Source organism: Nestor notabilis, unplaced genomic scaffold (assembly GCF_000696875.1).
Source record: "Nestor notabilis isolate BGI_N333 unplaced genomic scaffold, ASM69687v1 scaffold7305, whole genome shotgun sequence".
Taxonomy (NCBI): domain Eukaryota; kingdom Metazoa; phylum Chordata; class Aves; order Psittaciformes; family Psittacidae; genus Nestor; species Nestor notabilis.
This window is the reverse complement of record NW_009929707.1, coordinates 4,401-25,921: the sequence shown is the minus strand read 5'-3', so window position 1 is coordinate 25,921 and position 21,521 is coordinate 4,401. Positions and strand designations below refer to the sequence as shown.

General features: G+C 42.8%; 1 protein-coding gene across 1 annotated transcript in view; it reads right to left on the bottom strand.

Annotated features, from left to right (window-relative positions):
• Window positions 1–1,751: 1,751 nt before the first annotated feature.
• The window catches only part of SLC44A5 (solute carrier family 44, member 5), a gene marked incomplete at its 5' end in the record, with an annotated part of 23,806 nt that continues 4,036 nt past the window's right edge, over window positions 1,752–21,521 (bottom strand). Inside the window, 13 exons of the mRNA XM_010015103.1 lie at window positions 1,752–1,949; window positions 3,879–3,963; window positions 4,509–4,597; window positions 5,796–5,866; window positions 7,785–7,858; window positions 9,122–9,225; window positions 9,603–9,697; window positions 10,948–11,210; window positions 12,433–12,520; window positions 13,275–13,367; window positions 16,052–16,151; window positions 18,691–18,822; window positions 19,263–19,375. Coding sequence (XP_010013405.1) covers window positions 1,837–1,949; window positions 3,879–3,963; window positions 4,509–4,597; window positions 5,796–5,866; window positions 7,785–7,858; window positions 9,122–9,225; window positions 9,603–9,697; window positions 10,948–11,210; window positions 12,433–12,520; window positions 13,275–13,367; window positions 16,052–16,151; window positions 18,691–18,822; window positions 19,263–19,375 — 1,420 coding nt within the window. The remainder of the gene's footprint in view (window positions 1,950–3,878; window positions 3,964–4,508; window positions 4,598–5,795; window positions 5,867–7,784; window positions 7,859–9,121; window positions 9,226–9,602; window positions 9,698–10,947; window positions 11,211–12,432; window positions 12,521–13,274; window positions 13,368–16,051; window positions 16,152–18,690; window positions 18,823–19,262; window positions 19,376–21,521) is intronic.

The window sequence follows — 21,521 nt, the reverse complement described above, 5'->3', positions numbered from 1 at the left end:
CAGGGAATGCATACGGGTACCCTGCGCTTGCACCTCAGCTCACCACATTTCAAGACCCTCCCATGCTCGTGCCAGCAGCACAGGGGTGGTAACCACTATGCATCAGCAGGACCCCAGACTGGCCACATCAGGGACAGTATTTCTGCCTCTGTAGTGCTTACAGTTATCACAAACTGGAGCAAACTGGGGTTGTTAGAGAGCAAAATCACTTTGGGATGTGCATCGTCAGGAAATTTTCTCCAGAAATTTGCATTCAAATCCTCTGGAAAATAATTTGCCTTTCCCTTTGTGACACCAACTGACTCCTGGGGCTAGGAAAGTATTTCAAGTGCTGAACTTCTGTAAGAGGTCTGGCAGAGACATGGCACATGCCACTGCTGCAAGTGGACAGTAATGGAATACCTTATCCAGTATGGCGGAATCCATGACAACTAGGAGCAGGATCAGTGTGGCTGGGTCCTTGGGCACCCATGAAACCAATAAATTAAAACCTTTTCAGCTCAGCTCATGGCTGTAAAGGACTTGAGAAGCACTCCAGTGTAAGACTTCTTCCATGAGCAGAGCTGTTACTAACCCCAGTGACAGTTCTACAAATGGGAGGGTCATAAAACGGAACAGAATATTAACGTGCTTTGTACCAACAGATTTTGTTCTAATGACCGGGCAAATTTAATAACCAAAAATCAAACTAAATCTCTTGGAGCATATTTCAGTATCTAAATAATTTATGCTGCATCATAAGATGAACTCGAGAAGACTCGAGTTCAATGTGTTAACACATTTCTGTGTGAGCACCTGAGAGCCTGGAGACCAGCCGAAGGAGCAGGGCTGGCCCTCAGCATCCTCACGGTCACTGCAATGTCTTGTTAACGAGCCCTTCTGAGCTAGGCAGTGGCAGCGGCAGCGGAATTCCTTGTGCACAACTGCAGCCAAGACTTTCTTCGAAGTTAAAAAAGACTGCATTTGGTTTGCCTTTCAGTGCAACTCGGCTCCTCACAACGCAGAACACAATCAGACACTCGTCAGAGACAGGGGGATATTAACACAAGTGCATCTCTTTCACACATCAGCTAAAAATGATACATTCACCATCTTGTACCAGATGAAACTTCATTTGTGAAACCACAAATCAAGTGCAGTGTGACCTTCTCTTGGTAATATCATCTTTCAAGCACAACTCACAGAAACCCCCACTTTAAGCAGGACCAGGTAGAGTCTCCTCTGACCACCTTCTTTGGGACCTGCAGGGTACCATCATTTCATAGAAGACGTGGATGTGGATGTGATTAAATTTTAGGGAATCATTAATGCATGTATAATCACAGTTTAAATAGCTGTGAACCAGCTCGTACAAAAAAATACAATCATAGCACCATATTTACAAATTCAGTACCATCTCCTAGGTAACTAGAGAGTCTCAAACAATCTTTTATGGCTGATTAGGTTATGTTAGTGCTTTCAAAAAATTGCCTGAATTTCTTTTACAAATATACACTTATAAAAAGAAACATTATCAAAACTGCTGTCATCTAAGGCAGCAACTTGTGTTACAAAAGTTATTAAAACATCATTATAGACTTAAAAAAGCTTCAAATTTACATTTTCCTTTTCATAGGCACTCTATAAACTAAAATGTGGCCTGTTTTCACAGCTGTTAGTTTTAAGCATTTAAACTAGTTAAATGTTACCAATGTTGCTCATTTTTTATAGATATAAGCAAACGGAAAAAAGAATCACCCATTAACCAGAAGCATCATTTACAGTTTTTACTTTTGCCTACTTTATACACATTTTGCTTAAAAGTGACACTGTTTTGATGTTGCAGTTTAGTGTATGTTATCCCACTGCCTTCTTAGGGCTTAACTCCTTCTTCCCTAGAATTCGGTGAAGGCTAGCTGACATGAAGTAGGGTTTTGCTGTAGATCCATCATTTCTTTCCAGGTCTTCACCTGAATTTACACAGCAAAAGCAGCCAGAAGAGCAAACAGCAGTTCAACCACACACACATACAGAATTGAAGAAAGGAGAGAGCAGAAGAAGACCCAATATTAAAAACCAATCTCAGTCAAGGCAGTTCCCCTGTATTGTTAAGTTGATGAAGGACACTATCAAATTTCTATTTTGTCAATCCAGAAGAAGTTCTACACAAAGCAGAGACACAAACATCCAGCCATTTTTAAATGGCAGCAATATATCCAGTTTATTCCCTAGGTCTTTGGTTTGGCAGCATAGGTGGGAATTCTCAGAAACACTCATGCCTCCACTGAAGCCTGGCATTTCTTGCTTAAAATTTTGCCCTGAAGAGAGCTGAGGATCTAAGCGCTTTTTAAAACTGGACCCTTTTTCACTGCCTAAGATAAAGTTCTTTTGAAAACCTGATGCCACAATATTCTGTATGATCTCCTACTGTCCATTACTGAATAGAAGAAACATGGGAAGCAAACCAGAATATGAATTTTAAATGAGGCAGACATACTGCTTTTTCTCCTCCAGAAGGCCATGACTAAACTGGGTTCAGCCCAGTGTTTGTGCCACACAGTAGTCACAGACCAGAGAAGAATTTCACACTGATGGGCAATCTGGAGGGAGTGTGCAGGGAAGCACAGTCATTGCAAGTGCAACCCTGCCGAGGCCAGAGAGAGAGCACTAGATGTAAGGGATGGCCAAAGACATTAGAGGAATCAAATCTTTATGTATCTTCAAGGCAGTATATACCCTGTGGCTTTGGAATGCATTAAAAGGAAAACTGCTAATATTTGGGTGCACCAAAAAACTTTCTACATTTAATTAGTTTGATCAATTTCCATTTCATTCTAAATAACAATAGTAACTTATTTCTGGAGTGTTATTAGATCTATGTCTGCCTGTGATCATGTTTGTTTAGAACCAAAGTCTGCAACCCAAGATAAATAGCTCTCAACTAGATATTAACTTTCAGGTTTCTGACCAGTTTTGTTTCTGTGATTCTTTGGTCACTCAGTATTTCCAGAATCACTGCTAAGCTTAGTTCCTCGGGAAGCAAGGTTAAGGTGAGCGTTTAAAGGAAATAAGGACTTTCTGCTATTGTAAAAAGAGGATCAGTATTACCATGTTTATCTTGCCTCAGTGATTCACCATGCATGTGCTAGATCAAGTCTATGACTGTTTCAGTATCCCCTTAGTATTATCCAGAGTTGCAAGAACAATCACTGCCATGAAGCTTCAACTCAGGCCTACCAGAATGATTATAGGAAAATTACATCTTTATTTCTTTAATTTAATACATCTAGAAAATTTAATGTATTTTGTAATACGTACATCCTCTTCTTATAGTCATGTCCTAATCTGAGACCAACAGACTTTTATTGTGACTTCAGTATTCTCTGACTGGACACACTGAACAGCAGTGGTCCCTTTGAGAGTGCCCAAGATTGCTTGCCACTGGTGAGCCCAAGGGACAGATAGTTTGTTAAATGGTATTTTACACAAATTTGAAGACAATTCAGCATAATACTCTGTTCAGGGCTGTTAAGTTGAAAAAAAACATGTATACCAGAGAATAACTTTGTTATTAACAAGAGGTGTGAGTAAATCATTGCTGTACAGGGCCCTTCACAAAGCACCCAGAAAAAAACTGTTAATGAAAGTTAAGGAACATCCGAAAAACAAAAGCCAGATATCCCCAAGTGCCAGACAGCTACCTTCCATTACTTAAACTAACTAAAATTGAACACTGAAACACTTCTGCACTGAAGAATGCATCAAAAAGCCAGTCTGAAAAGCAGTTTGTTTTTCACAGTCTGACAGCATGTCACCAGAATTCCGCAAGGAATGGATAAGGTGGTTTTCTACTCTTCCCATCACTTGCAGGTATTAGTGAAAGAAACCATGGTACTTACAAAAGCAGAGGAAAAGCGTGTCGACACACATTGCATAGACGCTGAAGAACCCGTGTGCAACTAGGTAGGAGCCGATAATGACTGTCTGCAAAAAACCAACACAATAAACCCTCAGATTCAGTTAACATTCAGTTAACACAGTAACACTGTGGCAGTGTTAACACCAGTCAGAAGCCTAGTCTGCTAAGCAAATTTAGGAGAACGGCAGCTCGGTAATTCTACCAAAGGTTACTACGTCTGTGGAAAGGGATCAGAGCCTCAAGACACTGTATTCTAACATGCAATAGCTGCTGGCTTTCCAGCTGCCAAATTGCAGCCATTTCAACCCACAAAGAGAACATATGCCAAGAATATTCTGAACTCCTTCAAGTTTACTCTAAAGAACCCTCACCCTGGAGATGTCCCAGAGCCTAGAGTGGCTACAAAAGGACAAAGAGATGCATCACAAGTCCCTTCCACTAGAAGCCACACTGACATTGGTGCCTCACCACCAGCCTTTGCAGATCAATCCTCACCTCAGTGGACAGTGTGCCACTGAGGGTGACAACACAAGCTGCTACCAGACCATTCCCTGAGTAGTCTGGGCACCTCAAATTGCTCTGTGTCCAGGAGAGTAGGTGGTTGCCTTACCAACAATGGTACCCAGTAGTAATTTAACGTTGGTGCTTCCTGTGCAATGACTGGTATCTTCTGTGTGAAGAAAAAAAACGCAAGAACACCTGCAAGAAGCAGAGAGGATCAGTGATTCCCATACTGACTCTGATCTTCTAAGACTAAAGAATGGGTGAGACAAAACAAACAGACAATAGAACTGAGGTTGGATTAAATACGAGCTTGTAACCAGTGAATTCCTCAACACCAACTATCTGCTGGATCTGTATTCTGACAGAAGAGATATGTAAATGAATCAATTACCATAAAGATATTCATGGGCCCAGAGAGACTTTAATGAATTGTTTTGTTTCATCATTCTACTGGATTTAATAGCATAATTAATAGATGATGATAAACAAGACGATGACATGGGATAACAAGGACCATTGGGTGGATCTTTTGTAAAATAAAAAAGAGTGAGAAAATTCTGATGTTTTAACTTTTATTGCTTGAAGAAATACTGAACTGCTTCAGATTAAACAGAGAAATGGCAGTACTAGAGATAAGCATGACAAGAAGTTTAGAACAGACCAATGCACCTGCAACAGAAATCACCCAAAGAGTTTATTCTTGAGGAAGACGAAGACATGAATTAATTTCACTATTCCATGGCTTACATTTTGGGGAACGTGTTTCAAATCAAATTTGCTACCCCAGCTGAAAGTCATTCTAGAGTAACAACAAAGTATCTTAGATCTGCTCTTGGGACTAATTTTATAGACTTTGTTAGTAATTTTTTTAAGTATATGGAATACAAAATGTGATTATTTGTAAAATAATGATTGAAACAGCTGTGACAGTTGTGAACACAGTGAGGGAACACTTCAACCCCATTTCTGAGAGAGTTCCATGAAAAAAAACCCAAAACCCAACACTTTTCTGTCACAGAAAAGCATCAATAATATTTTTTATATTTACTGATAACTAAGAAACCCCTGTAAGGATGTTAGAAATATTTTTTTACTATAGCTTACAGCTATAATGGGCTTGAATTCAGAAGAGCTTCAGGCCCATCTCCTGCAGACCTGCCCCACCTCCTCCAGTTACGGAGAAGATGCTGCCAACAGCAGACTGGGCGAGAGAGAGGGAGGAAAAAGAAAAGAAACATTTTAGTTCAATCCTGCAAGATCCACAAACACCGAGAAGTTCCCAAACAGGCAGATCCATGAGAACCTCCAGCTGCTAACTAAGCACATACGAACATGGTGTGCTTGGACATACCAGAACATAGAATGTACTGCTGGACAAAACCCATTAGCTTACCTACACCACCAGCAACGAGGATTTTCCCCAGGAACAAAAGGAAGTCTGTAACTTTGTCCAGAACTGCAACTCTGTTCAGCAAAGCACAAATGATACGTAATCACCATCCAGACATTTGTATTATTTCTCCTTAAATCTATAGTTTATCTACAGATAATTGACAAACAACCAAAAAGGTGTCTTCTGCTGGTGTCATGGGCTGGCAATACAACCACACAGAAACACAACACTGAGATGGGCTTTGTCACAGGCTGACCCCAGGAAGCAAAGCAGCACTGAGCCTCTTGGTGAGTTAATACAGCAATACTAATTCTGCACTTGAAAACCATTCACTGCTCTTGATGGTTAAAAAACAAAACAAAACAAAACATCAAAATATGTTTATTTCAGCCTTTCTTCTGGCGTCACAGATAGAATCATAGAATCACAGAATCGTAGAATAGTTAGGGTTGGAAAGGACCTTAAGATCATCTAGTTCCAACCCCCCTGCCATGAGCAGGGACACCACACACTAAGCTATGTAGCCCAAGGCTCTGTCCAGCCTGGCCTTGAAGAACCAGCCCAGAAGAGCAATGCTTGTGTGGATTGCTGGTAGGTCTTCTTTTCACTTGGTCCTATCTGGCCACATTTCACAGCCCCATACCATACCAAATCCGCTATTTTAAGATATCATGTACAACACTGAAGGCAGGAGGCCTCAAAGCAGGGAGACAATCACTGACGAATGAATGAAGGTAGACAGCAGAACTGACAATAGATCTACAGCCCTCACTGAAAGCAACATCAGGGAGTTTCTGCTTGAAATACTGCCAGTCTGTCCTACTAGAAACTGCAGGTAAATAATGGAATGGAAAATGACCTTTGTATCATCAGCCTGAAGGCTATGGATATGGTAATATACAGCACTGACTACCATGAAAGACGAACACTAAGGAATATTAAAGAGAACAAATCATCATTAACTTGTCAGAATTCAAAATTAGCAAAATACACAAGACAAAATCATTTCTGAAACAATAAAAGTACATGCCTGGCTTTTAGCTCTTGCTCTTACTGATTAAGAGCAAAAGCACAAAAGTCAGTGAGGTGATGTTAGGAAAGGAAATGAAGGCAGCTTCTCTGCCCTATTGCACAGGCGTGGGCACCACTGTGCCACTATTACTGCGGGGTAACACAGTGAATGCATTCCATTCTCCCATCTCCAATCCTTCCCTCTTGTTTCATAACCATCATTTTCATTTTCCTCTTTCAGCCTCCCCCTCCATTCATCTCCACCTCCCAGTCCTTCACTTAATTTAAATCACCAAACCAGTTTTACTGTGTCTTGCTTGGCAATCGGGCTGTCTACTATTGTATCAACATGGCCTCCTCCTAAGTTATTCTTCCACTACGTTTTGATCGCACGGTAGTACAGGAAAGAGCCAGGAGCAATGAGGAAAAGTACTGATGAGAAGAGGGAGCTTGGCAGCAGTCTTCGTAGTGGGGAAAAGGGCCAGGGGAGTTCCCAGCACCAGGGTAGATCTGGGTATGTTACAGATACTGGTTTGGAAAGCAAAGTATTCTCTTCTTTTCTTCCACTCCCTGACACCCCATAAGCTTTCTGGTTCAATCTGAAGACTTAGGTATTTTTGCTTTCCTTTTTCACAGACAGCGAGTCGACCAAAGCTTAAGAAACACACATATGGCAGATGATGAGCACCCCATTCCTGTATATCTGCATGTCTCCTATTAAGGGCTCCACTGGCTCCTTGGAGGAATCTATACTGGATGGTTATGAATTTGAAAGAGCAAATCACAACAAAACTGTTGGATTTCATCAACTTTGCATAAGGTTGCTGTGCTGGAGAGCCTGCTGCTACACACTGCCACAAGTGAGGGTCGTGTCTGAGGACAGAAGGACATTACAATAATGGGAGAGGTCAGAAGCACGTCTTCAGAGCGCGACAGCGGAAATCCCAACATTCCAAGTCCTGGAAGGCGGCCCCTTACCTTACCACGTTCCGCATGAGCAGGAAGAACGCTTCCTTCGCCGAGGTGCAGAAGTTTTTACCATAGATGGCAATCTGCAAAGAGCAGTCGCAGTTCAGTATTTAAATAATGAGGATCCCCCTTGTGTGACAGCAGCTTACAGAGCGCAGGGCACCGCTCTGGTACGTGCGGTGCGACCCAGGTGAACACAAAGCTCTTCCCCCGGTCACCCGCTACCTCTCAATGTTCCCACCACGTCGGGACAGCGTATTACCCATCTTTCCCTTTCAAATGACCCGGTGACGAGTGTGCCACCCCAGCGATCTGGCAGGCAGTGCATGCAGTACTGAGTTTGCCAAGTAGAGCAGATAAGGTACTTGCTGAGGGATTCTCACTCCACCTGTTGCCCACACTAGATTTATAGTCAGTGGAAAGAACAGGCACTCGTAAAGCAGAAGTGAGTTAACCCAAGTGTCCTTGGACTTGACGCTGCTCTCACTTAATAGGAATCAGCAATACCAGTATCAAAGTGGATTTATATCAACATAAAGTAAAGCGGCTGAAGTTATTCAGGAACAAAACCTTTTCTTCCTCTTCCTAGAACAGCGTCCACCAGGGTAGGATGTACTAGAACAGTTCTCAGTGCATTCAGTTTAGCAACTGTAAACAAGATAGTCAACAAGAATACTTCCTTTTCCAGATGGCATTAATTTCTAACACCAGTTGCATGAACATGGGTTATAATAGACCCATTCCAGCCACCTCCTTTGAGATAACAAGCCAGGACTGTACCATTCAAACACTGACAGTGTTTCCAGTCAGAACATCCTAGGCTGACATCCGTGCGTGTTTACTTAGATGAGAACATGGAATTTCTCTTCTGGAAGTTAAGAAGGATTATTTTAGAGAAATAGCACCACCACTGCTGGTAGAATTTGTGCTTTTAACTTCCAGGAGGAGGAGGAAGTACAGATACCATGTGCCTTACACTAACACTGCCTCCAAACTGAAGTGTCATCATGCGATATGAAATGAGCTCATATTCCTGTTTGTTGAAATCAGGATTTCAGCTGCTGACTCAGATGGGGAGTTAAGCAGTTACGCCATCTCTTCCCACCTGCTTTGGGGGGTGAGGGTGATGGACAAGGACAGGCATGAAAAGAAGCTGAGTTTAGAAGCAGGGGAAAAAAAATAATGGTGCTTTTCCAGGGTGGGCCCACATGCACCTCCTGACAACTCCTAGAAATCCCACTATTTTTCCAGCAGATTCTAGTACCGCTGGCTGCTGAGCAACGAGGAGTGGCTAGGGTATTTTAGTGCCCCAGACAGGGGAGACCACATGCACAGACAGCACATACCATGATGTAGGCATTTCTGTTTATAAATTTCAAGAATTTTTCCAAACACCAGAAACAGCATTTGAGGCAGCAGAGCAGAAATCTAGTGAAGGAGTTCTGTGTACCTGGAAAAGAGGAGAACACATCATACACAGAGCTCCTGAAGCGTCTTTTGCAGAACATGGAAAGGTATTCGTAAGAAACTCTTAAATCATGACAAATGAAGAAACATTATTTCTTTTCTTCTAGGTATGGACTCTCTCAACCAAATTTAGCTCAGTTGCTTTCAATTAGAGCAGATCCACATCCCCCACATGAGCTTTGCATTAGGGTCCCAAGGACACAGACTCAATTTGAGTAAATCAGCATAAATTCACTGGCTTCAAATGGAACTACGATGGCTAAAGCTCTCTTTTCATTGATGAAAAAACATATTGGGAGGGGAAGGAAGTAATTTACCAGAGGAGGTCTCGATAAACCAGGGCAGATTCATAAATCTCACCTTTCAGTTTGTGATCCAAGTACTCCAGTATTACTCTAATGAGCTGGACAATTGCAAGAATTAAGGCTCCAAATGCCAGCGAACCAGTATGGTATCTAAAACAAAATAAATGACTGTTATATTGCACATATGTGTATATTTACAGTTATGCATGTATGTGCATGTGTGTGTATATATATAAATAAAATTATAACTGGAGGAAGGTCCATTAGTGGGAATTACATATACTAATGGACCACTACCCTGATCCACCAGGGAGAGGAACAGGATGAAGCCATCAGTGCTTTCGGTGCTTGAGCACTGTGGCTGGCTGTGTGACTGGCTGTGTATACATGTGTTGTATACATGTATCTGGGGGGGTGTGCCTACAGGGAATACCTGCTCAGCCTTGTACTTGGCTGGAGCTGGGGGCATGGAGCTGCAGCAGCCTTGCTGCTGTTGGGCTACAGGATTCAGCCTCCCCCTAACAACTACATTTTCCTGACTGTACTGGGTTTGGATGGAATAGGGTCAGATTTCTTCATAGTAGCTTGTACAGGTCTGTGTTTTGGACTTGTGATGAAAACAAGCGCTAATAACAAAGGGATGTTTTAGCCACTGCTGAGCAGTGCTTACACAGCATCAAGGCCTTTTCTGCTCCTCACGCCAGCAAGCACACTGGAGGTGCACAAGGAGTTTGGAGGGGACAAACTCATCCCTGACATGCCCCATCCCTGGCAGTGTCCCAAGGCCCGGATGGACACAGGGGCTTGGAGCAACCTGCTCTAGTGGAAGGTGTCCCTGCCCATGGCAGGGGTTGGAACTGGATGAGCCTTAAGGTCCCTTCCAACACAAACCGTTCCATGATTCTGTGATTCTATATGATTCTATGACACAGCCAGGACAGCTGACCCCAGCTGACCAAAGGGATATCCCACACCATATGGTGCACACAACAGTAACAGCTGGGAAAGAAAAAGGAAGAAGGGGACACACACCCATGTGGAGTGATGGTGTTTGTCCTCCAAGTCACTGTTAGACGTGATGGAGCCATGCTGCCCTGGGGATGGCCGAACACCCGCCTGCCCATGGGAAGTGGTGAATGGATTCCGCACTGCGCTTTGCCTGCGCACACAGCTCCGTACCTCAGCCCACGCATTTTCACACTCTCACCTTTCCGATTCTCTCCCCTGTCCCACTGTGAGGAGGGAGCGAGCAAGCTGGGTGGGACGTGGCTCCCACCGAGAGTAAAGTGCAGTGCTGACTCATCATTTCCCTTTGACAGTCTTAAGCCTGGCTTCCCTACGTGTAAAACGTGCACTCGCTGGGCATGTGAGAGGGCTCACTTCCAGCCCCACGGTCTTACCGTATTGCTCGTCCGAATGAAGAGAAGAGCGGCCATAGGGGAATATCAGCTGGTTTTCGAGAGGCCCAGTAATAGGAGGCAAAGGCACCAGCAAGGGTACACTGACCGAGTGCAATTGCAAAGTTCACCAGCCAGAGAAAGACAAAGGCATTGGCTAACTGGAAGATGAAGATGTACTTATGGTACAGGCTTTCTCCTCCGTAAAATGCAAAAGTACACTGAGCACCTGGACACAATTTAGTGACATTGGTTGTGTTAAAAGTCTGTATGGGAAGAAAAACAAACACCACAGTGATAAGCACTGAATTCTGCGTTCACAGGCTCTGAAATTTAGCAGCTTAATACAAATCACATCATTCTGCTTGATGTCCTATTAGATCATTCAACACTGCACTCCAGTACTATGTAACCTGTTTACATATTTAAGGATTCACATTAATGTCTTACGCAGGTGCTTAACTTTCAACTATACGGTTGGCAAACAAGGCTGTTTACCACATGCCTGAAATCTATAGATATGGAATTTGAATGTCAGAAATATACTTTTAAGATACCCAAGTGCTTCAGTTTCATTAAAGAAAAGCTGCTCACATTAAAAAATAACAGTAAGGAAAAAAGCATATTTGAAAACCAGAGGCCAAATATGGGGCTTGTGTAAATCACCACAACTGAAGTGAAATCAGCTGAGCTATGCCATTCTATACAAGCTGTGGATGTGTCACAACTTCCCTTGCCTATCTTATGGTATTAAATCAGGAGTAGTCTTTACATCAAATTACTCTTCCCTATTTTTGTTGTTCAATTCACGTGTTTGCTCAGTTTGGGCATTAAATAAAATCAGTCAGTTCCTCATCCCTTTCTTTTTTAGTGTTCGGGTATCAGGATGGCCGGGAATTGTTTGGGATGTACCTAGCCACAGCAGTACGTTGACATTTAAACACCTGAAAACAACCCTGATATAACACTTGATAAATATTTCTAGTTTTCAGAAAATGCTTCAATTCAACCCCACAGTCAAGTCAAAAGACACTTTTGGAGCTTCATAATGCTTCATAAAGGTCATTACTGTGCCAAAAGCAGCCAAGCCTCTGCTTTGAAACGTGGCTGGTCTTTGGGCACGTTTGAGGCACAGCTTTCAAATTCTTCCATTGCCTTTTGCAAACCACAGAAATAGAATCCTCATGAATTCAGGAACACTTTTCCAAATAAACCTGTATTTCTGTGTCTTCCTTTCTCACCCAGTAAATGAGACTGGTTGGTACTCACTTGCTCACAGGACACTTCCGCAAAAGAACTGATTTGTATCTCGAAATTGCTTTGAACAAAGGAGTCTTAGCTGAACACAAAGCACTATTTTCAGGTTTTCAGATATAACACAAGGAGTCATTACTTAAAATATGCACATCTTCTCACATTGCATTTAATAGAGATTAAGAAATACAATTAGTATAGCTCTCCCTTCAGGTAAGTATTTGTAACACCTACCTCTGGGTCACAAGTCAGGTTTGCATACTTGCACAGTGTTTGATTGGCCATTACTTTATACACAGGTTCTCCTGATGTAGCCAGAAAACTGAATGAGGTATTTTAAGGAGGAATCACAGAACTGTGGGCTTTGAGCAACTCAGGAGTCTGCAGTGGGTAACCACTAGCTCTAAAACACATGTGCAGGTAACAGAAAAACTGCTCTTGCTATGCAGAGATATGTATGAAGGGTCCCAGACAAGACTGAATACTTTCATTGCTTACAGACTAAGGCAAACTTCGTCCCAGAGCTGTATGCCATGACCAGAATGGGCAAGGGGAATAACCTTGAAAGTTGACTCAGTCTCTCCTGCACATCCAGCTCTGACAAGGCGGATTATGCAGTAGTAGTTCTTTGGCAGTTTGGATTCTGGTGGAAGTAGGCACAGAGCAAAAGGATAAAGCAGCACTGTCCTGTACAACAATAAGTGACCCTCTTCGCATGAGAAAGAACAATCTGTTTTTAAAAAGTGCCTTTCTCCTTTCTGACACCTTGCCAAACCCTTGCCTTTCAGGAACAGACAGTGGCTGCTGTCAGCCAATTCAGAGGACTCAGGGCACTATATGGTCTCTCACTCCTCTCCTATGTTTTTCTGAACAAAACACATGTGGAGCCCACCCAAGCTACCTAAGTGACCATTAACATCAGGTCTATAGAGCATACAGCCAATAAAGGGCACATTCACTCTTTGCTGAGGTTCCTTTTTCACCCCTGGAAGTCAACCTTATGTAGTATAAAAGACCTTGTATGATCCTCTGCCTTGGCAGAGAGGTACCAGAGAGGTACACAGGCAGAAGGATACACAGCTGTCACAGCCCAGTAGGAAATACAAACTGCAATGAGTAGGAAGGTGACGATTGGGTAGAACAACGTAGACATTATATAGCCAATAGCCCTACGAAAGAAACAAAACATGTCAGTAAGCTGCAGCAATTTAAGAAACAAGCTTTTTATCAGCCCTCTTCTAGCATCATCCTTTTTACTCTGGGCTGCTCGTTGATAGTGGTAGCATAATCTAGAGCTGGGATCTCAAAATACTGCAGATTCTTTCTTCAGATGTCCTTACATCTTCACTTCGTCGTTTCTACCACTCCACTTTTATCAGCAGCACTACAATCAACATTATCGGTTTGCCATGTTCCAGCCTGTCTTCTGCTTCCTCCTTCTCTATTACTGCTTCACAGATCCAGCTCTTTCCAGGCCACAAACCCATTTCAATCACATCTTCTTGCTGCAGACACTACCCTTTATTTCCTTGTCTCACCCTGCTCAGTTCATATGCTCTTCCCTCAGCTCCTACACACCTGAAATTACCTCTTGCTACTTTGCATTTGAGAACTCTGTTCCCAGCCCATTTCGTGCCTTAAGTACTAACTATTTTGGGGCAGGGACATTAAGTTTGTCATTGTAACGCCGGGACATGCTAACACCTTCCTGACACTATGTGATTTTCCTTCCATGTGCCCTAAATGAACAGTGCTCCCCTTTGGCTGTTGGCAGACAGAAAGAAGAATGGCCTTTCACTGTTGGCAGCTTAGAGAGCTCCTTTTAACATCCCGGCTGACATTCTACTAATACTTCTTGTTAGAATGCAACTAGTGAGCAGGAACTTGAGTGTGCCAGTTCCTGCTCCTCCAGGGACTCCTCTCTGTAAGCGAGTGGATACAGCCCCGCTGGCTAAGCTGGCCACAGCAACCTCGCAGGTGAGCGCCCCCAGCCAGTTTATCTCAAGGGATGGGATTTCAGAGAGCACGGTTTTGTTCACTGAAGCTTACAGGTTGGTTCTCTTCATATTCTGGCAACCTACCTCTTCCTGTTACTCTAAATTGTCTTTCCAGTGACCCTGTAAGCTTACTGCAAGCCTTTTTGTCTCAGGATTTCCTACAGTATTGACTTGTGGCACTTCTGATGCTATGTGTTTGACAGAAGGCAGTTTCCAAGATGTAAAAGCAGACAAATTTACCCAATTCCTACTGCTAAACTATTAAATGCCGGGGAGAGCATAAGGGAGCCGTCGTGTGCGCTTGGAAGGTGAAGAGCAACACATCCATTTCTGTCTGAGTCTAGAGATGTAGAAGTCCAGTAAGAGGCACACGGGAGAAATAGTCACTACGTACTAGCAGCATTCGGCAACTCACGGTAGGTCTCTTGGTTACCACTGAGACCATGGACAGAGTAATGACTGTTAACTGTTTGCACCTACGGATTTCAAGACTATTGTAATATTTTTGAAAGAGTAGTTAAAAGGTATTGAAAAATGTAATTCAATTTCCAGTCATTAGCAGCTTGTTTTGCATCTTCCTGAATACAGGGCACGGTCTGTTAGGTTTACAGTAATTGCACACAGAGCTTCACCTCATGCATTATGCATGAGAATAAAAACATCACCCTCAAGTGACCTTTCTACGCTGCTGAAAAACTACAGAATGTTATCACTTCCCAGCAGGAAGTTTATGAGCTTCCTGGAATCCTTCTACCTGTCAAGGTTGTGAACAAAAGTGTTGCAGAGCGTTAAAAGTGTTCCTGGATTTTAATGAACAGGAATTAAAGAGGATAATTCAGTGCTGCCAAAATTAATTGCTGTGCTTTAACTGCACAGTAGCATAAGACAGGAAACAGGCACCTGGCTGAATGCAGAACTTCAGTATTTCCTAATCCCATTACAAAAATCCTAAATCCTGACTCCTGAGAACCATAACGTCATCAGAGAGGGCAGAAAGCTACAAGCAAGTGCACACAGATAAACTCAGAGCTAACTCCATGTGCTCCAACAGAGCCCTACTTCCAAGGCCTATGGGACCTTAGCCTATTTGCAATGAAATCCAAGGGTGTGTTAAATCCATTTCTCCTTTGTTATATTCCCATTAAAACAAACCCAAACCAAACTCAAACCAGAACTAAGAGCTGGCACTGTATAAACCAGGAACCACTGTGAATAAAGTCTATCCACATTTCAGAAAACACAAAATGAAGAGGTCTCCCAGGCCCTCAACTCTCACATCCTGCTCTGCCTTCCTCTGCACTCAGAGCTGAAAAGGAAAGCCTTGGACTACACCGTATTACCACGCCTGGTCATGGAATTCTCCTTTTCTCTCTGCAGATTTACACGTCCAGACAAAAAGTTGACTGGAGCCATAAGGATCCAGTCTTTCCTAAATTAACAGCCCCAGCCAAAACAACCACTCCTCTACCACTAGTATATGTCTCTCTGGAGACAATCCAACGACACAGCAAAGCTGGTAGCTACAGGTCTTAGGCTCCTATTACTAGTGTCCCACACTTGGCACACACCTCCTTGCACCCAGGATACATGATGTCGCTAACAGCATATGTACTCTTAAGGCAGGGACCCGGGAGATGAGAAATGTCTTACTGCAAAAGAGAAAGCTCTTACAAGCACAATCTCATTAACAGAGAACTGGCGTTCTTTATACTATCTGTACGGCTCAACAAATCCAGTGCTGTACTTCAACCCCAACTTCCTGCCCTTGGTAGTGCAAGATGAAGCTCAAGAAGAGCATAGTCCAGAGAGCATTTAATAAAATTCAAAATATACTCCCAAAAATCAGGCAAACATACCTACTGCCTTCCTTCAAGAGTGCAATGGCGATCCGGATCCGATTCCTTAGGAAGATCAGCATCAGTATGATTATGACCTCAACACCACAAAGTATTATCACTGTAAACAAACAAAAGTTAGATTTATCAAGAACTGAACCAATAGTCCGAGTCTGTAATTCCTCCCCCCCCCGCCCTTGTGTTCTGCACTATTGTTCATGAACTCAATAGAATTCTCCACTAAAGCAGCCCTTTCCTTCTCTCACTGCAGCTGCCAATCTTCAATCCCATTTCATAGTTTTGGGGGGGGAAATTCTACATGCCAAGAGTTTGCCAGAGGGGGCAGGACCCTGACAGTTCACCCTTAACAAATGCTGCTTTTTATAACAAGCATTTTGCATGGTTATACTCTAATGCTGCGAATTCGTAGTATTTAGATACAATAAAATAATAAAAAGGAGATGAAGAGTCAACTTCTTCCTGAGGAGTGCAGTTTTCTGATACATACCCCTCTAACATTTAGATATACTTAAATCAATAGGCTTGTCCGAGCGTTAGCTTGGCGTGAGCTCCTTTCCCCTCATTTGAGGCAAAAAAATCAAAAAGGCTAAGATAGTTTTGGACAAAAATATTTTCACCTTCCAGTTGTGCTGCTGGAATCACATAAACTTGCTCCAAGATTACAGATCTGAGAGTACCACGTCCCAGAACATTTCCTCTCTTAGTTACGGGCAGTGTTCAATTCATAACCCAGATCTTGTTTAAAGAGTCAGCTTCTGTCTGATTTCTATCTGTGCCAGTTCAAAACCTACTTCTGCAATAGAAATTAAAAGAATTCTCTGGACTCCACCTAGAGAAGGCAGAGTCTTAAACACCTGAAGCACATCCCCTCTGACCCTGAGACACATCCGTTAATTCTGGGTGCTTCAGAGCGTTAGACAACATCTAAACCAGCCCAGCAGTGGTGGATGGTTACACACAGCAGGACCTGCCTCCCCCAGCTGAAACCAAGAAGTTTTGTGGAGGGAGAGGAACACAAAGGGATCGTATCCCTAAGCCATGGCGTGTCTGGAGGTTTGCAGCGGGACAGGGGAATTGGCTTCAGGTCCCACAGCTTTGACACAGTCTCAGAGTCCAGACGCAGATAGTCAGAGGTGACGTTCGATTGTGATCCCAAGTACTACCAGTATCCCTAGCCATCGGAACTGCACGTGGCAAGTGACCCCTGTGGTGCTCAGAGCCACAGACTTTCTTCAGACCAAAGTTTTTGTTACACACATTTCTGCACCTATTTCTGATATGGTTCCCCATGAAGGAATACATAGGCAGGTTCCTTTGAAGTTGGTCTCAACCCAGTTCAGCTCTCCTAAATTAATATAGCTTGTCCCAAACACTGTGAAAAAGGAAAGCAACGTCAGCCCGGGATGAGTTCTAGACTAGGACTAAGAGGAGCTACGTTTTCTTCAAGGATATTTAACTGATCTGCTGGGTGACTTTGGAAAAGTAATTTAATACCTCAGTACCTCAGTTTACACATCTGAAAGTGACACTGACCTCTGGGTAAACTATACTTTGGCTGCTAAAGGCAGGGGAGTTATAAGGGAAGACATAATAAAACTCTAATATTCTTAGGGCTTTTTTGCATGCTAAAACGCTCTGCCTCAACAATATGTAGAAGATGCTCGTGAGCTCGATGATCCAACACAGTTACACAAAGACACAAAGCAGAGAAAGGAGATTTAAGCAGTAAACTACCGCTCTATTAACTTAGCTACCAATAGGGAGAGGCAGTGGTTTAGGTTATGTGCCATTCATCATCAGTTAGTATCTGTGTGCCTGCTAATAGAGCAGTAACAGCACTACAAGTAGTATTTAACAGGTATTTGTTCTCTCTTGTGCCACCCCTTCCCTCGGGAAGGACGCATATGCTGCAGGGTCTCTTGTTCCCGTAGGATTGTTTTAAATACATTTTAGGTTATGTGCCATTCATCATCAGTTAGTATCTGTGTGCCTGCTAATAGAGCAGTAACAGCACTACAAGTAGTATTTAACAGGTATTTGTTCTCTCTTGTGCCACCCCTTCCCTCGGGAAGGACGCATATGCTGCAGGGTCTCTTGTTCCCGTAGGATTGTTTTAAATACATTGCCCTTGTAAGAGAAGCACTTTTGAAAACTAGAGGTCATGACATTTGTGATGGTTCATTCCACAGCCTGGGGTCAGCCTCCAAGAAAATTCAGTGACCTGAATGTAAACGGGTCTACAAAAGCAGCATAGAGTTATTAATCTCATTTCTGGGGCCCTCAAGGAGGGAGCATAAACAGACTGAGAGAGCAAAATGCCCCCCCCTTACCTTCATCAGGACTTGGTTATTGCCTTCTACTTCCCCATTGCGAAGACTGAACACACAGGAAGTAGAATGCCAGTAACACAACCGTTCTTCACTCTCATCTCTAGTGCGACTGCATCAGGGCCCCTTACAAACACACCAGTAGCCTCCCAAAAGAAGTAGATACTTGTACTTTGTAGAAGAAAGAGAATTCTGCAGACTTCTATGAGCAACATACGTAGAGGAGGAGATTTAACAAGGCAGAAACTAGCAAGACAGTGACTGAATCTCCTGAGTATCCATTAACAGATAGCAAGTTTAAAGGGCACTTACTAAATGCTAACCATGTTTGCCTCAGCTGCAGGTACACTCTGAAATCTGTCTGGAACCCAATATCATAAACAGTGAGGTCAGATCCAGGTATTCCTTTAAGATGGTCGTACTCCCAGTAACAATGCCAGATGCCTGTTAAAAAACAATCAGTATAAAATGAGTGTTTCTGAAGAGTGCAAAGACAAGGTTGGGGGGTTTTAAATCTTTGACAAGTGAAGCGTTTTGTCCTCAGCACATCAGGTAAGCAAAACCCAAACACACCTTACTGCGAGACTAGTCAGCTATAACATCACATAGAGAACATAGAGAGAAAAGAGAGATCCGTACAAGTGAACCCAGACTAAGCCCACTGTGGGTAGATAGGTCGGGTTACTACATCTGGTGCCAAGTAGCAGCATGGCTGGATTCTTACTAAATTTCACTGCCATTTAAGCCCCTCTCACTTAACGATGCCAAAACCCAGGCACTAGTTCTCCCAACTATAGCATTTAATTGATGTGATCGCTTACTTTCCTTGCCAAAAATCAAGCAATAAGGAAAAATAGCCTCAGAGGCTGGAGGATTACACCTACCATAACCTATAATTCCAATCACTCCAAAGATGAAAATCCAGAAGAGAACCCCAGCTGTGAACCTCAATAACACAAGGAAGAGCAGACTCACAATCATTGCAATGAACAGCCCACTAGGAAGACAAGAAACAGAAACACAGGGAGAACAAGCGTGAGAATCTTTCTTGCACGCCTGTTACCGCAAATGAGGCTCACTGCATCTCATGGAAGAGAAGGGTTCGCAAAAATGTATGTCAAAATCTTCCTTATGAAATAGATCCTCCTGGCTCTCTGCTGCTACAAACAGAGAGATGATATATGATGATCTCACAGGACACAGCCAGAAATGTTTGTGCACGCTAAGTTCTCAGGGTGTCTGAATGGGACCACTACGGGTCTGGTTTGGTCATTTACACTGGCTGACCAACTCACTGCCTTTCCCAGGCCATGGCCTAGTCCACAGCACAGGAAGTTAAACTGGAGAAATACCTGTGTGCGGGGAGGCTGCTGGTTTATGTCCTCCATCTCAAAGCCCTGCTTGCAGAGAAACAACATTAGTAAAGTAACATTCGAGGAGCTTTCCTAGAAAAAAAATTCATTTTAGGAGGAAAACCAGTGACTTTCTACCCATCGGAAAAGAAAACGATCAGAGCATAGCGATGCATAGAAAGAAACTGTTAAGAGCCATCAGTGAGACTCCCAGAAAGACATCTACAGTGTCTTTATCAAGGCTGTGGTAAGGAAGTATTTGCTTTCATCTCACTCCCAGAAAGCAAGTCAGAAAGGAAAAAATGACTGAAAAAGGCCTCTTTACTCAGGGGGGCCTTCCAAAGCAATGCGAGTGAAGCATCTGAACAATGGTTCCATCCAACAAAGATCCAGCTCAGTTGCTTCACAGAACATTTCGTTTCTCAGAGTTTTGAGGTGTCACATCAGAATTTTGTATCATAACAGACTCAAAAGAAATTAATCCCTTTTCTTGCCTGTGTTCAGGAACTTCTCTTCTGAACATTCCCAGTTTGTTTAGCCACATACTAAGGATAAAAAATGGGTCAGCCTGATCACAAGCAATCAAAACCAGATGTTTTGGGCAAACTAAGCCAGATGGGCGGAGGGACAAGAAAAAGAACATCAGTTTATTTAGTTAAACCTTTGTACACTGGCCTGAAGTCCCAGCGCTTTAAAGGCTTCCCAGCATGACGTGTGTTCCCTCTCTGAACGGCTTGTTTGAAATGCAGAATGTATTCCTCAGAAAAAAGCTGTCCTTCTGGACTTTCTGACTCTGTTCTTGAAAGCAGTAAGTTACCTTTATCTACAGTTGGCTTCAGATTTACACGAGTCCGAGTAACACAAAAACTGAATGAATACATGGCAACAACTGTCCTTAATAGAGGGGTTGCCTTAAACTGAGCCTTGAAAGCAGCACTTCTTTGGGAGTATGATAAAAAGAACAGAGCAATTCCCTATTTAATTTTTAATCCCGCCTTCTTTCACCATCAGGCCTTCACTGTCATCACCCAAACTTGGGCACTTTAATGCGTTTGCCCAGAAATCGTTTGATGCATGCTGTCATTTGGTGAAAAGTGAGAAGAAAATTCTATCCAACTACTTTAAAAGCAATAACAATTCCTTATAAAAGTATCATATTTGGAACATGGAAAGTGGCTTCAGCATTGAGGAATTCTCTTCAAGAAATGGTCAGTTCTCTCTCCAGCCCATCTCTTGAGCACTGTCTCCTTTTCAATAACGCATCTAGAGAGAACAGCCATTTATGCACATATACTTACGTATTTGCTTCAGCAAAATACCTACTGCTTTTCTTCTGGTGCTGCATTTGTACTAATTGCTGATTATTGAGTAATAATGGCAAGATAAAGATAACTGTTCAATGTATTTTGTTCTTGAAGTTGCTTTGCCTGCTGCACTGGATTTATGGACTTATATTGGATTTATGTATTAGAATGAATTTAACTACATATTGCTAGTATGAATTTGGAAATTGTGATGTGTTTTATACAGACACCAGTGACACTTGGGAACTGCAATTGGTTTGAAAGTCTCTTACTTAAGATTTTTTAGTTTGGGAATTACCACGCAGATGGGTCCTGCAGCACAAGACAGCACCTCCTGGCTTTCTGCCTGGTAGGATATTAAAAAGCTACTCCAGACCATACTGTATGCATGTGTGCTGTGCTAGCCTTACCTCATGTACAGGCCCGTAACAACATTACAGCAGAGTTTACAAGTAGGTTTGGGAACAAACACGTACATGATCTACTT